Genomic DNA, 14,787 nt, shown 5'->3' with positions numbered 1-14,787 from the left:
TGGTTTCAATTGGTACAGTATTAATCCGAAGTTTTGAACAAAGCAAATTAGAATGTAGCATCCAAAGCTCGCTTCGCTCATCACTAGCCACCACGTTCCCCAGACTTGTGCACGCGCAGTTTTTATCTGTGGGGAAATGTAAAACATAAAGTGTCCACTAACAATCCACATCCCCTGAATGAACTCAAGGAAAACATCACAAACACTATCCGCAGCATCACTGCTGAAAAGCTGCAAGCAGTATCAGCCAACATAGTCCGACGTGCCCAGAGATGCATACATGTGAACGGGGACCACTTTCAGTATCTTTTGTGACTTGTGGGTAATTAAAAAAAACAATCAAACAGTTTGTTCATCTTGTCATACTATCGCTGGAGGTGGGTTTCTTTTTCATGGGCCACCCTGTATAATAGAGCATTAGCACCACTCTTTACTATGCTAATGAAAGTGACTAGAAATTACATAACTACTTATAGCAAAAGATTGACATTACCTTTACAGCAAGACGATCATCTGTCGAATTTCTCCCATATCCAATATATAACTCAGTTCTCCCTGCAAATTTCTCAACCTTCTCGCTGAGTACAATGTCACTATAAGTGTTAAATGTTTGAAAAGCTTCCTAAAATAATAAATAATAAATATATTGAAAGATGCTGATAATTAAATATGAATAAGTCACATTTTTTAAATGAAACTGTAAAACACTAGCACTATAATTTTTTTAAACAAAATAAAAAAAATACACTGCATGTTCTGTTACACATATTTAGGGATGAGCGAATCAACTTTGGATGAAACATCCGAAGTCAATTCGTATAATACTTCGATCTAATACTGTAGGAGCTCTGTACAGTATTAGGCCTCATGCACACGACAGTTGTGTGCATCCGTGTCCGTTGTTTCGTTTTCCGTGATTTTCTGCGGACCCATTGACTTTCAATGGGTCAGTTGAAAACTCGGAAAATGCACCGTTTGTCATCCGCGTCTGTGATCCGTGTTTCCTGTCCGTCAAAAAAAATGACCTGTCCTATTTTTTTGACGGACAACGGTTCACGGACCCATTCAAGTCAATGGGTCCGTGAAAAAACACGGAGGCACACAAGATTGCCATCTGCGTCCATGAGCCGTGTCCGTAGGCTACTTTAGCACAGACGGATCCACAGATCCGTCTGCATACAGCTTTTTCAGAGCTGAGTTTTCACATTGTGAAAACTCAGATCCGACAGTATATTCTAACACAGAGACGTTCCCATGGTGATGGGGATGCTTCAAGTTAAAATATACTAAGAACTGTGGACATAACTGCCCCCTGCTGCCTGGCAGCTCCCGATCTCTTACAGGGGGCTGTGATCCGCACAATTAACCCCTCAGGTGCTGCACCTGAGGGGTTAATTGTGCATATCATAGCCCCCTGTAAGAGATCAGGTGCCTCCCTCCCTCCCCAGTTTTAAATTCATTGGTGGCCAGTGCGGCCCCCCCTCCCTCCCTCCCCTGTATTAAATTCATTGGTGGCCAGTGCGGCCCCCCCGGCCCCCCTCCCTCCCCTGTATTAAATTAATTGGTGGCCAGTGCGGCCTCCCCTCTCCCCCCCTAATTAAAATCCCCCCCCCCATCAGTGGTGGCAGCGGAGAGTTCCGATCGGATTCCCAGTTTAATAGCTGGGGCTCCGATCGGTAACCATGGCAACCAGAACACTACTGCAGTCCTGGCTGCCATGGTTACTTAGCAATTTTAGAAGCATTTTACTTACCTGCGCTGTCTGTGACCGGCGGGCGCTCCTCCTACTGGTAAGTGACAGGTCTGTGCTATAAGCAATGCACCCAATCTCTTACAAGGGGCTATGATACGCACAATTAACCCCTCAGGTGCTGCACCTGAGGGGTTAATTGTGCTGATCACAGCCCCCTGTAAGAGATCAGGTGCTGCCAGGCAGCAGTGGGCAGTTATGTCCACAGTTCTTAGTATATTCTAACTTGAAGCGTCCCCATCACCATGGGAACGCCTCTGTGTTAGAATATACTGTCGGATATGAGTTTTCACAATGTAACTCAAATCCAATGGTATATTCTAACATAGAGGCGTTCCCATGGTGATGGGGACGCTTCAAGTTAAAATATACCATCGGATTGGAGAAAACTCCGATAGGGACTCCTGACTTTACATTGAAAGTCAATGGGGGACGGATCCGTTTGCAATTGCACCATATTGTGTCAACATCAAACGGATCCGTCCCCATTGACTTGCATTGTAAGTCAGGACGGATCCGTTTGGCTCCGCACGGCCAGGAAGACACCAAAACGAACTTTCCTTCATGTCTGGTGATCCTCCAAAAATCACGGAAGACACACGGAAGAAAAAACGGTTCACGGAACAACGGTACCCTGTTTTGCGGACCGTGAAAAAATACTGTCGTGTGCATGAGGCCTTAGAATGTATTAGCTCCGATGAGCCGAAGTTATTACTTTGCATAATAACTTCATAAATCAATTTCTACTGTAAAAAAAAATCCCGAACTCAGGTTCGGGTCCAAGGTACCACTTGAAACTGAACCCGAGTTCGGGAAATGTTTTTTTACAGTAGAAATTGATTTATGAAGTTATTATGCGAAGTCTCGCGATACTTTGCGAAGTAATAACTTCCGCTCATCGGAGCCAATACATCCTGCTCCGTACAGTATTAGAACGAAGTATTATGCAAATCGACTTCGGTTGTATCATCCGAAGTCTATTCGCTCATCCCTAGACATAATGTTATACTGCCCTAGTACTGTAGAAAAAAGTATTTTTTAACAAAAAAAAAAATATGAAAGATAATAGTTGGCAGAATTTTATTATCGGATTGATTAGCTTCATAGGTGCAAAAAATAGATCTATAATGTAGATCTGTTCACAGAGGTATAGACTATAGACTCAGCTACAAGTAAGCGAGAGAGATTTATCAAACTTGTGTAAAGTAGAACTGGCTTAGTTGCCCATAGCAGACAATCCACCTTTGATTTTCCAAAGGAGCTGGGAAAAATGAAAGGTGGAATCTGATAGGTTACTATGGGCAACTAAGCCAGTTCCCCAGAATAGTCTCCAATTCAGTATATTATTTACTAAGGAAGACTGAGTTTTCAACAAAGAATACTGTAGGACAAATTAATTTACAGTGGGGGGCCGGTTCAGGTGATTAAGGAACAGAGCGGGATTCAGGTGATCCTGGTGCAGAGCAGGATTTCAGGATCAGGAGCAGGGTGGCTATATACCCTACAGGGAAATTTTCCCATGAGCCGATGCTCAGGGGGCCACCCAAGCCCTCCTCACGGCCGCTGGCCAGATACATAATGATCTGATGCTCTTAGCATTAATTAATGCTAGGAGCATCAGATACTTATGCACTGGCCAGCAGCAGCAGATGTCCTCCTAAATTAAACTGTATCACTGTCCTCAGTATAGTTATAGGGCAGTATGTTATGCTGCACTGTGGTACTTGGATTTGTTGGGGCAGAATTTTGTGCTGCACTATGGTATTGCTATCCCCGTCTACTTCTGTTGTCCCTGCCTACTTGTGTTTCCCCACCTTCTGTCAGTTTGGACTCCTCTAGTACTTGGGGCCACATTTCGTTTTTTTCCCAAGGCCACTTTAAGTTCCCAGTCCGCCCCTGATAGGAACGCAGAGCAGGTTTCAGGCAATCAGGCTGCTGAAAGGATTCAGGCAATTGGGGTGCAGGCAGGAATAACTTACCTCATTAATATCAGAAATATTAGAATCTGTTAAAATGCCAAATCTAGACTGCAAACATTTATATGCCTTTTCCTTTATATGGTTATTGATGCCAGTTTCATACTTCACATCAGTTTTGTCTGTAAAACAATAAGGATAACTGGTTAATTTATATATATACCGGTGAGTGGCAACTAGTTTTGCATAGTTTTTCCATTAAAATTAACCTGCAAGGGTACATTCACATAATGACGATTTTGGAACTGTTGACGTCTATGGGTGTATTTACACGGTCATTTTTTTAATGGCCTGTAAATAACAGCAAACAAAATTCCCTTTCTAGGAGATGAAATTCAACTTGTCACCTTATTATCATAACACTTCACATTGAATAGGCAAATACTTCATGAAATAGAGCTAAAAAAAAAAAAAGGTTCTGGACACTAACCAAGGATTCAAAAATTCATATATGATAGCAAAAGGCATGTAAGGAAGGCGATTGTCACTTCACACTTATATACACTACCCCCTAGGGTCCCTAGCTGAAGGGTGCCCCTGTGTGAGTACGCAAGGGTTATTCCCATCTGGGGATAGATGGGAATAACCACCGTAGGAATAACCAGGCGGGAATAATCATATATTAATTCTGTAATCCCCTAGTGGTTAGTATCCAGAAGCTTGTGTTTTTAGTTACTTTAGCTCTATTTTCTGAAGTACTAGCAGAAGGACCCGGCTTCGGACATGTATATTTTATCTATTTAATTTAATGTTTGTGTGTGTCGTTAACAGTGACCTCCACAGCCCCCCACCCCTTAACACTGACCCCCCCCCCCACAGTACTCAACCTCCTTAAAGTGGGACCTCCACAGTAGCCCACCCCCCTAACTTTGACCTTCACAGCAACCTGCTCCTTTAACAGTGAGTTCCACAGCACCCCACCCCCTTGAGATTGACCTCCACAGGGGCCCACCTCATTAACAGTGACCTCTACAGCACCCGCTCCTTAACACTGACCATAAGTTACAGTCCCCTTAACTGACCTCCACTATTCCCGGCCCCCTTAACAGAGACCTCCACAGTGACAGCCCCTTTAACAGTGACCTCCACTGTTCTCCACTCCATTAATAGTGACCTCCACTGTACCCCTCTCCCTTAACAGTGACCTTACAGTACCCCGCTGCCCTTTTAATAGTGGCCTCCACACTCCTCTCCTCCCTTAACAGGGACCTCCACAGCGGCCTACCTTCTTCACAGTAACATCCACAGCGCCCTCCCCTTTAACAGTGACAGCCACAGCAGCCGCCCCTTTATTAGTGACTTCCACAGTACCCATTCTCGTTAACAGTTATTTCCACAGTAACCCACCCCCTTAACAGTGACCTCCACAGAGCTCTGTTCCCTTAAAATGTGACCTCCACAACACCCCACCCCCTTAACATTGACCTCTACAGCACCCTGCCCCTTAACACTGACCTCCATAGTGGACCGTCCTCTTAATTGCGACCTCCACTGTTCCCTGCCCCCTTAACAGAGACCTCCACAGCGCCGCCTGCTTTAATAATGACCTCCGCAGCATCCCGCCCCCTTAACAGTGACCTTCATAGCGGCCCGCCCCTTTATTAGTGACCTCCACAATACCCCATCTCCTTAATAGTGATTTTCACAACACCCCACCCCCTTAACAGTGTTCTTTACAGCAATCTGCCCCTTAACACTGAACTCCATAGTGGACCGTCCACTTAACTGACCTCCACAGCAGCCTGCCCCTAGGGTGGCCAGAGGTCCGGTTTTAGGCCGGACAATACGGCTTTCAAAATTCTATGTCCTCCGTCCGACGCAGGGCCTGGATGGACACAGGGATGTCCTTTTGAACAGCTCACTCTCAGACAGCAGCACTGTGCTGTGTGAGCCTGAGCTGCAGGGAGAAAGTCACCCTCCATCCCACCCCTGCAGCCGACAGAAGTTGATTTTTACCTTCATTTTTTCAATCCCCGTCTGCTGCAGAGTGGGAGGGGGCGTGGCTTAGTGGGCCTGGGGGCAGGGTTTTTAAGTCAGTCTTTTGAGGGTGGCCTGAATGGCCACCCTACCTGCCCCATTAACTGTGGCCTCCACAGCACTCCGCTCCCTTAACAGCATCATCCACAGCACCCTGCCCCTTTAAAGTTGACCTACAGCAGTGAAGAAAAATGGCTGGGTTGTTATGAAAACCTTGTGTAAATCTGTGTGTATGTGGAGACTAAGGACCTGTGAGCTTCTATTGGCTGATAAGGAACATGTGACAGTGTGTATGGCAGTTGGCATATGAAGAGAAAGACCTGCTGGCTTATATTGGCTAAAGTAGGTCATGTAATGTGCCATATTTGCATTTTGGGGGGAATATCTCAGGAACGGTACGTCCTAGAGAGCTGAGAACGGTCTAAAATCTTCTCGGACACCTGGTGTACCTTTGTGCCAAATTTCGTGATTGTAAATGCGATAGTGCGGATTCCTTTAGTGGACATACACACAAAAACTCAACTTTATATATTAGATTTGATTATTAAAGGTTACGTTTTATGATAAGGTAACAAGGCTATCAAGTCCTCAACATCCATGTGTCTGGCTATGTTGCTGACAGTCTGCTCTCCTCCTTATGAGTTTCCTGGGAACCAACCAGAAATAACCTTGTTTTAATGTCCGTCAGAAGGGTGCACTTCTTTCTAATGCCATTAAAAACTGTCCCATTGACTTCCATGTGGTACGTCTGGCTGTCAATATTGGCAATAATAGGACATGTCCTATTTTGTGATGGACGTTATTGCAGTATACAGTTACAGTATATTTCTCTGTGACTCCATAGGGTGACTAAGATATACAATTAAAACAATGTCAAATAGTATACTGGGCACTCACACTATAGGTAGAACCATAAATAGAATGGCAACTGTCTTATTGATTAAATTGATAAATGTATTAATAACTTGCCGTTAATAATGATAAAATACAATATACTGGGCTATTTACAGGTCAATAGGATACATTGGTATAAAATACAATAGACATTAAACTGCAAATATCTAAAAGTGAATAGAATATATAGATACACAATAATATAGAATAAATAATCAAGAATCAGGAAATTGATGATATGCGGCTACAATAGCATCTGTTGATATGTCCTAGAAAAAGGTCTATTTCTGGCCAAGGAAATAATGAATAAATACTGGGACAAAGTCTCCGAAAAATCCAAAGTCCAATGATGCAATATGAAGCAATGTTAAGCTACAGTGAGAGTTTGATGCGGCGTCCCGCTTCTACTCACTGTTCGGTGGTTGCTGGTGTAGGTTTCACTGCTGTAGTTCCGGTTCTCTGTGTCACCTAATGCTCCTTCCTAGGTTATCTCCGCTGCCGGTTTAGATGGCTCTGGGCATCGCTCCATATGTTTGAAGAGCCGGTGTCCTCCAAGCCTATGTTTGCCTGCTTCCACGCTGAATCTAATGTGCGGTCACAAGGTGGAGATGTGCTCGTTCTCTAACTTTGAGAGTTTCAAGCTTCTAATGAATCAGCGTGGCAGGTCCTCTTAGAAGATGTTCCGGTTTTTTAGCGTCAACCTAGGAGAATTTCAATGCTGGGTGCAACAAGAGTTCGTATAACAATAAGCTGGGGGTCTTGGATCAAACGCGTTTCGGGGCTTCACATTGCCCCTTCCTCAGTGATGAACAATCCCCCTTACAAAAGACCTTTTTATGTGAAAAGTGATGCTGATTCCAATTGTCCAATTTGCGATTACTCCTCCTATTTTTCACATTCTGATACCAATCAGTGTGATGCAAACTTGAGAGTCTTTGTTACGTTATCGAGATATATCTCTTTTCTCTTATTCACATTTCTCGTTTTACATTCCGATTCTATGTATATGCCGCTATTTTATTCGTACAGCAGAGTATGTTGGTACATAGATAAAGGGCATATCTAGACATAAATATCCAGGAAATAATGTTCACTGTCTTTATAAATATATACGTGTATACTTGTAACAACCATATAGATAAATAAATAAATGAATAAATAGATAAATAGATCAATAGTTAAATCAATACGTCTTCTATTTCTATATAACCTAGGCAATTTTAGTATATCTATATTTCGCCCAGTAGTGGATAAATGTCTCTAGCTTAGGTTGTCAACCATATAGCTAGTAACCCCTTCTTCTTAATGATATTATAGGGTATGAAACAACACTAAAAGGTAAAAAAGTAAAAAACAAAAAAAAAAAAAAAAAGTATAGGAAGGTCACAAATATATAAAAAAAAATATATATAGTAATAACTAATAAAAATTAAAAATAAAAATATGAAATGAAGACATATTTCGTTAATATCCTTAATATCCATATTATTGATTTCTATTCTATTGTGTTGAAATAATGTAGAAAATATAGAAAATGTTTTATTTTTTTTAAAAATGTAAAAAATATATATAAATACAAATAACAGACATGATATTCAAAAAATCTTTTTTAAATCTTTCACTATTTTAAATAAAAATTCCATAAAATTATTTTATAAAATTATTTAAGATCCTTCTTTCATCCTTATAGCTATTTGTCATTGATTATTTTTAGCAGTTTCAATAATTTGATGATTTTGATAATTTTAAATTTTGACAGTTCACTCATACTACTTCTTGTCAAGAGTGGTGATGGGGGACTCATTAGTCTTTGGCTTTGACGGTGTGGTGTGGAGGTGGATGTGCCTCGCGAATGGCCGAACCCCCCAGAATATATACACTGGGAAGGGTTTTGCCATCCGCGGGGGACATCCACCCCAATTTACAGAAATCCGAACAATTCGAATTCTGCATTCAATCCACCCGGCATTAATGTATTCAGTTCGTAAATTCTTTGCGTTTCTAGCCTTGACATCTTACCTATATGGTCCCCTCCCCTCCATCCTTTCTCCACTTTATCTATAGCTGCGAATGTTAGTCCTTTTGGGTTCTTAGCATGTTTTAATTTAAAATGTTTAGACAGAGCATGTGTGTCCAAACCTTTCTTAATGTTCGCAACATGTTCAGAAATACGCTTTTTTAAAGTTCTTTTTGTTCTTCCCACATATTGACGACCGCATGGGCACTCAATAATATATATGACGTTCTCCGAGTTACAGGTAAGAAATTCTTTTATTACGTGTTTGTGATTATTTGTCCTAGACGTGACTTCTTTAATTTTACGGGGAAATGTGGTTTCCTTACAATTTCCACACTTACCGCATCTATGGAAACCCTCCATATTTAGCCATTTTTGTATACTTTTATTATTTATATCCTTTCTTTTTATCGTTGGTGCTACCAAAGTACTTAAGCTAGGGGCTTTAGTGAAGGAGATTTGTGGTTTCTTTGGAATTAAGGGGCCTATTGTTTTATCCTTTTGGAGTAAATGCCAATGTTTGCCTATTATTTTTTGTATCTTTCTATATTCCTCATTAAAGGGTAAAATGATTCTCAATTCTTCTTTTTCTCCTTCTTTATGCTTTTTATTTTCTAAGAAAAATTCTTCTCTTTTCATACTCCTAACTTTATTCAGGGATCTGTTAACTATTTCCTCGGGACAATCCTTCTCCAAAAATGCCTTTTTCATTTCTTTAGCTTCTTCCTCAAAATTAACCTCTGTTGTACAATTGCGCTTTATTCTGTGGAATTGGCCCTGCGGTATATTTATTAGCCAGTTTGGTAAATGACAGCTACTGTATAAAATGTAGCTGTTCCTAGTTGTGGGTTTTATATAAGTACAACTTTCTAAAGCTCTGTCTTTTACAAAAAAATTTAAATAAAAAAATTCCACTATTTCTTTATTAATATTTTGAGTAAAATTTAGGTTAAAATCATTAACATTAATCTCTAATAAAAATTTATCCAATGATTCCTTACCTGACTTCCAAATAAAAAACACGTCATCAATGTACCTTTGCCATAGGACCAGGTCCACCCCTAGTCGGGGGGCAATATTGCGTTCCTCCCACTCTGCCATAAACAAATTGGCATAACTAGGGGCGAACCTGGTACCCATGGCCGTACCCTGTGTCTGTAAATAAAAATCCGATTCAAAATTAAAATAATTATGAGTTAATATAAAATCTACACTCTGTATTAAAAAATCTATTTGTCCTTCTTGCATTCTTCCTTCCTTCCTCAATTGTGTATCCACTGCCTGTTTTCCTTGTTCATGTCTTATAATTGTATATAACGATTGTACATCCAGGGTACCCATCCACCATTCCTCCTCAAATTTCAAATTTTCTATAATGTTAATTATTTGTGTGGAGTCTTTGGTATATGATGGGGTTTTCTTGACCGTGGGTTGTAATAGGACATCTATATATTTCGACAGATTGCATGTTAACGACTGAATACCAGAGATAATAGGGCGACCGGGTGGGTTATTAATATCTTTATGTATCTTTGGTATGCAATAGAATACCGGCAGTCGTGGGTATCTATTCAATATAAAGTTATATTCATCATTCGTTAAAATCCCTTTGTCTCTGCCCTCTTCCACTCGATTAGTTAATTCTATGAAGAACTCATCTGTGGGATCTTTATTTAATTTCTGGTATGTGTCGACATCTGTCAATTGTCTATAACACTCTAGATTGTATTTGTCTGTATCTTGTACTACTATTGACCCCCCTTTATCCGCGGGGCGAATGATAATGTTATTGTCTTTTTGTAGTTGTTTTAAAACGTCAATTTCTTTTTTTGTTAAATTTTTTCGTCTATATTTGTTGGTGTCTTTCACTTTACGTATATCATTTGCGACATTCTCTTTAAATGTCGCCATTTCTTGGCTAATTTCACTTCTTGGGTACTTTTTAGAGCGGTTTTTTAGCTGAGTATGTGTATACTTTCCACAATGCATGCTATCCATTACTTGTTTTTCAATTGGGTTTTTAGCAAAGTATTTCTTGAGGCATAGCCTCCGTACAAACTTCTCCACCCCTATAAAGGTCGCAAACTTGTTTAGTTTCTCTGTAGGAGCAAATTTGAGACCTTTATTGAGGAGTTGTTTCTGAACGTCTGATAGTATGGTTGAACTTAAATTTATGATGGAGTCATTAGATATTGGAGGGTCTACTATCTGTGAAGGTGTCGCTCCCTTCCTCCTTCCTCTCCGTATCTTCCTCTTACTTCTTTGTGATATTGTGTGTTGAATTGTGTGTTGTGGTTGTGTTCTTTGTGTTGCTGGTGATGTCTCCCTGTTTGTTGGGTCCTGTGTTCCTGTGGTGTTCTGTGTGATTGTGGCCTGTCTCTCAAATTGTACTCCACCTTGTGACCGCACATTAGATTCAGCGTGGAAGCAGGCAAACATAGGCTTGGAGGACACCGGCTCTTCAAACATACGGAGCGATGCCCAGAGCCATCTAAACCGGCAGCGGAGATAACCTAGGAAGGAGCATTAGGTGACACAGAGAACCGGAACTACAGCAGTGAAACCTACACCAGCAACCACCGAACAGTGAGTAGAAGCGGGACGCCGCATCAAACTCTCACTGTAGCTTAACATTGCTTCATATTGCATCATTGGACTTTGGATTTTTCGGAGACTTTGTCCCAGTATTTATTCATTATTTCCTTGGCCAGAAATAGACCTTTTTCTAGGACATATCAACAGATGCTATTGTAGCCGCATATCATCAATTTCCTGATTCTTGATTATTTATTCTATATTATTGTGTATCTATATATTCTATTCACTTTTAGATATTTGCAGTTTAATGTCTATTGTATTTTATACCAATGTATCCTATTGACCTGTAAATAGCCCAGTATATTGTATTTTATTAATACATTTATCAATTTAATCAATAAGACAGTTGCCATTCTATTTATGGTTCTACCTATAGTGTGAGTGCCCAGTATACTATTTGACATTGTTTTACTTGTAAAGGAGGGGCGAATCCTTTTTACTGTGAGCACCTCCTTCTGTGGCTTCATTCACTCCTGTGCGTCTCATAACAGTACTGAAGATATACAATTACTTAAATAAACAAAATTCCCTGTCTGAGAGACTAAATCCAACTTTTCACCCTATTATTATAAAACCCAGTTTTAGGGACAACTCTGTGAATGTTCTTGAGTGGCCTACCCAGAGTATTGACTTGAACCCAATCATGAATCTCTGAAACTACCTAAAAAAAATGGCTGTCCACCAATGTTTCTCATCCAACCTAACAGAGCTTGAGAGGATCTGCAGAGAAAAATGGTAGGAAATCTCCAAATCCAGGTGTTCAAACCTTGTGGCATCATACCCAACAAGACTGGAGGCTGTAATTGCTGCCAAAGGTGCTTCAACTAAGTCCTGAGTAAAGGGTCTTGTTAAAAATAAGCAAACTTTGCATTTTTTCAGATGATGAATGAACTTGAACCTTTTCAGGTTTGTTTAGGACAAATCCAGTAAATCTGCACTTAGCATCGGGGGGAGGGGGAAGGGTGCTCACATGATCCTGAAAGAAAGTGGTGGTGGGCTTGCCGTGATTGGCTCACAGGCCCAACAGACAGCCTAGATTAGCCAATTAATGCTGCAGCAGGCAGGGAGGTGCCCGAGCAGAATGTCATTCTGTGCTGGGCTGGGAATGAGGTTGGTTGGGTGTAGCAGTGTCTGCCAGAAAAACAATCTTAGGGAGTCAGGGATAATCAAAAGTCAGTCAAGCTTGTATTCTACTGCCAGGGTCATTGAAGGGAAAGGGATACAATTACAAAGAAGAAGAATTGTGTGTGTAGAATAGAGACAGGAAGGGAAAGCTGTCAGCCAGGTAGTGAGAAGAAGGGAGGAGCTGAGGCTGGGTGTGCCTGCTAGCACAACTGCAGCAAACCACAAAGCAGCTACCTACAAGGACATTATTTAATTTTTTTTCCCCATTTTAACACAAATCTTTTTGTGGAGGGTGAGGGGTGGGTGTAATAAGTAGTGTTGGGCGTGAATATTTGAATCGCGAATATTAAATCGAGAATATCGCCACTTTGAGAATTCGTGAATATTTAGAATATAGTGATATATTCGTAGTTTCGAATATTCTAGATTATTTTTTTTCCATAAGAAACCTACCTTCTTGCTTGTGGGCCAATGTGAAGGTAGCAATGTCTTTGTCTGAGCTCAGCAACATCCCTAGCAACCAATAGGAAAGTTGCCTACCCCTTTAGTATATAAGAACCTCCCCAGCAGCCAGTGTATGTAGTATTTTGCAGATCTGAGAGAGACAGCAGTGTCATCGCTGTGCTATCTGCTTTCCTGCATCATAACATTAGATAGTTAGTTAGCATATACAGTACAGACCAAAAGTTTGGACACACCTTCTCATTCAAAAAGTTTTCTTTATTTTCATGACTATGAAAATTGTAGATTCACACTGAAGGCATCAAAACTATGAATTAACACATGTGGAATTATGTACATAACAAAAAAGTGTGAAACAACTGAAAATATGTCATATTCTAGGTTCTTCAAAGTAGCCACCTTTTGCTTTGATTACTGCTTTACACACTCTTGGCATTCTCTTGATGAGCTTCAAGAGGTAGTCACCTGAAATGGTCTTCCAACAGTCTTGAAGAAGTTCCCAGAGATGCTTAGCACTTGTTGGCCCTTTTGCCTTCACTCTGCGGTCCAGCTCACCCAAAACCATCTCGATTGGGTTCAGGTCCAGTGACTGTGGAGGCCAGGTCATCTGGCGCAGCACCCCATCACTCTCCTTCATGGTCAAATAGCCCTTACACAGCCTGGAGGTGTGTTTGGGGTCATTGTCCTGTTGAAAAATAAATGATGGTCCAACTAAACGCAAACCGGATGGAATAGCATGCCGCTGCAAGATGCTGTGGTAGCCATGCTGGTTCAGTATGCCTTCAATTTTGAATAAATCCCTAACAGTGTCACCAGCAAAGCACCCCCACACCATCACACCTCCTCCTCCATGCTTCACGGTGGGAACCAGGCATGTAGAGTCCATCCGTTCACCTTTTCTGCGTCGCACAAAGACACGGTGGTTGGAACCAAAGATCTCAAATTTGGACTCATCAGACTAAAGCACAGATTTCCACTGGTCTAATGTCCATTCCTTGTGTTCTTTAGCCCAAACAAACAGAAGAGCTTGTTGCCTGTCCTTAGCAGTGGTTTCCTAGCAGATACCATGAAGGCCTGATTCACACAGTCTCCTCTTAACAGTTGTTCTAGAGATGTGTCTGCTGCTAGAACTCTGTGTGGCATTGACCTGGTCTCTAATCTGAGCTGCTGCTAACCTGCGATTTCTGAGGCTGGTGACTCGGATGAACTTATCCTTCGCAGCAGAGGTGACTCTTGGTCATCCTTTCCTGAGGCGGTCCGCATGTGAGACAGTTTCTTTGTAGCGCTTAATGTTTTTTGTGACTGCACTTGGGGACACTTTCAAAGTTTTCCCAATTTTTCGGACTGACTGACCTTCATTTCTTAAAGTAATGATGGCCACTCGTTTTTCTTTACTTAGCTGCTTTTTTCTTGCCATAATACAAAATTCTAACAGTCTATTCAGTAGGACTATCAGCTGTGTATCCACCTGACTTCTCCACAACGCAACTGATGGTCCCAACTCCATTTATAAGGCAAGAAATCCCACTTATTAAACCTGACAGGGCACACCTGTGAAGTGAAAACCATTTTTAGGTGACTACCTCTTGAAGCTCATCAAGAGAATGCCAAGAGTGTGCAAAGCAGTAATCAAAGCAAAAGGTGGCTACTTTGAAGAACCTAGAATATGACATATTTTCAGTTGTTTTACACTTTTTTGTTATGTATATAATTCCACATGTGTTAATTCATAGTTTTGATGCCTTCAGTGTGAATCTACAATTTTCATAGTCATGAAAATAAAGAAAACTCTTTGAATGAAAAGGTGTGTCCAAACTTTTGGTCTGTACTATATATATATATATATATATATATATATATATAAAAATACAGAAAGTTAGTGGGAGATAGTCGGTGTAGGTTAGATAAGGATATTATATAGTGTAGCTGGTTCTGCTGTCTATACATACATGCTACATACATAGTGCTGTATGTATGTATGTATGAAT

General features: G+C 40.9%; 1 protein-coding gene across 1 annotated transcript in view; it reads right to left on the bottom strand.

The window, feature by feature from the left end:
* Positions 1–493: 493 nt before the first annotated feature.
* The window catches only part of LOC122923467, a gene marked incomplete at its 3' end in the record, with an annotated part of 213,657 nt that continues 199,363 nt past the window's right edge, over positions 494–14,787 (bottom strand). Inside the window, exons 8-9 of the mRNA XM_044274276.1 lie at positions 3,730–3,848; positions 494–622 (exon numbers count right to left, since the gene is read on the bottom strand). Of these exons, the coding sequence (XP_044130211.1) occupies positions 494–622; positions 3,730–3,848 (248 nt within the window). The remainder of the gene's footprint in view (positions 623–3,729; positions 3,849–14,787) is intronic.

This window comes from Bufo gargarizans, unplaced genomic scaffold (genome assembly GCF_014858855.1).
Source record: "Bufo gargarizans isolate SCDJY-AF-19 unplaced genomic scaffold, ASM1485885v1 original_scaffold_1621_pilon, whole genome shotgun sequence".
Classification (NCBI taxonomy): Eukaryota; Metazoa; Chordata; class Amphibia; order Anura; family Bufonidae; genus Bufo; species Bufo gargarizans.
The sequence above is the reverse complement of the archived record's forward strand: the minus strand, read 5'-3'. Positions and strand labels throughout refer to the sequence as shown.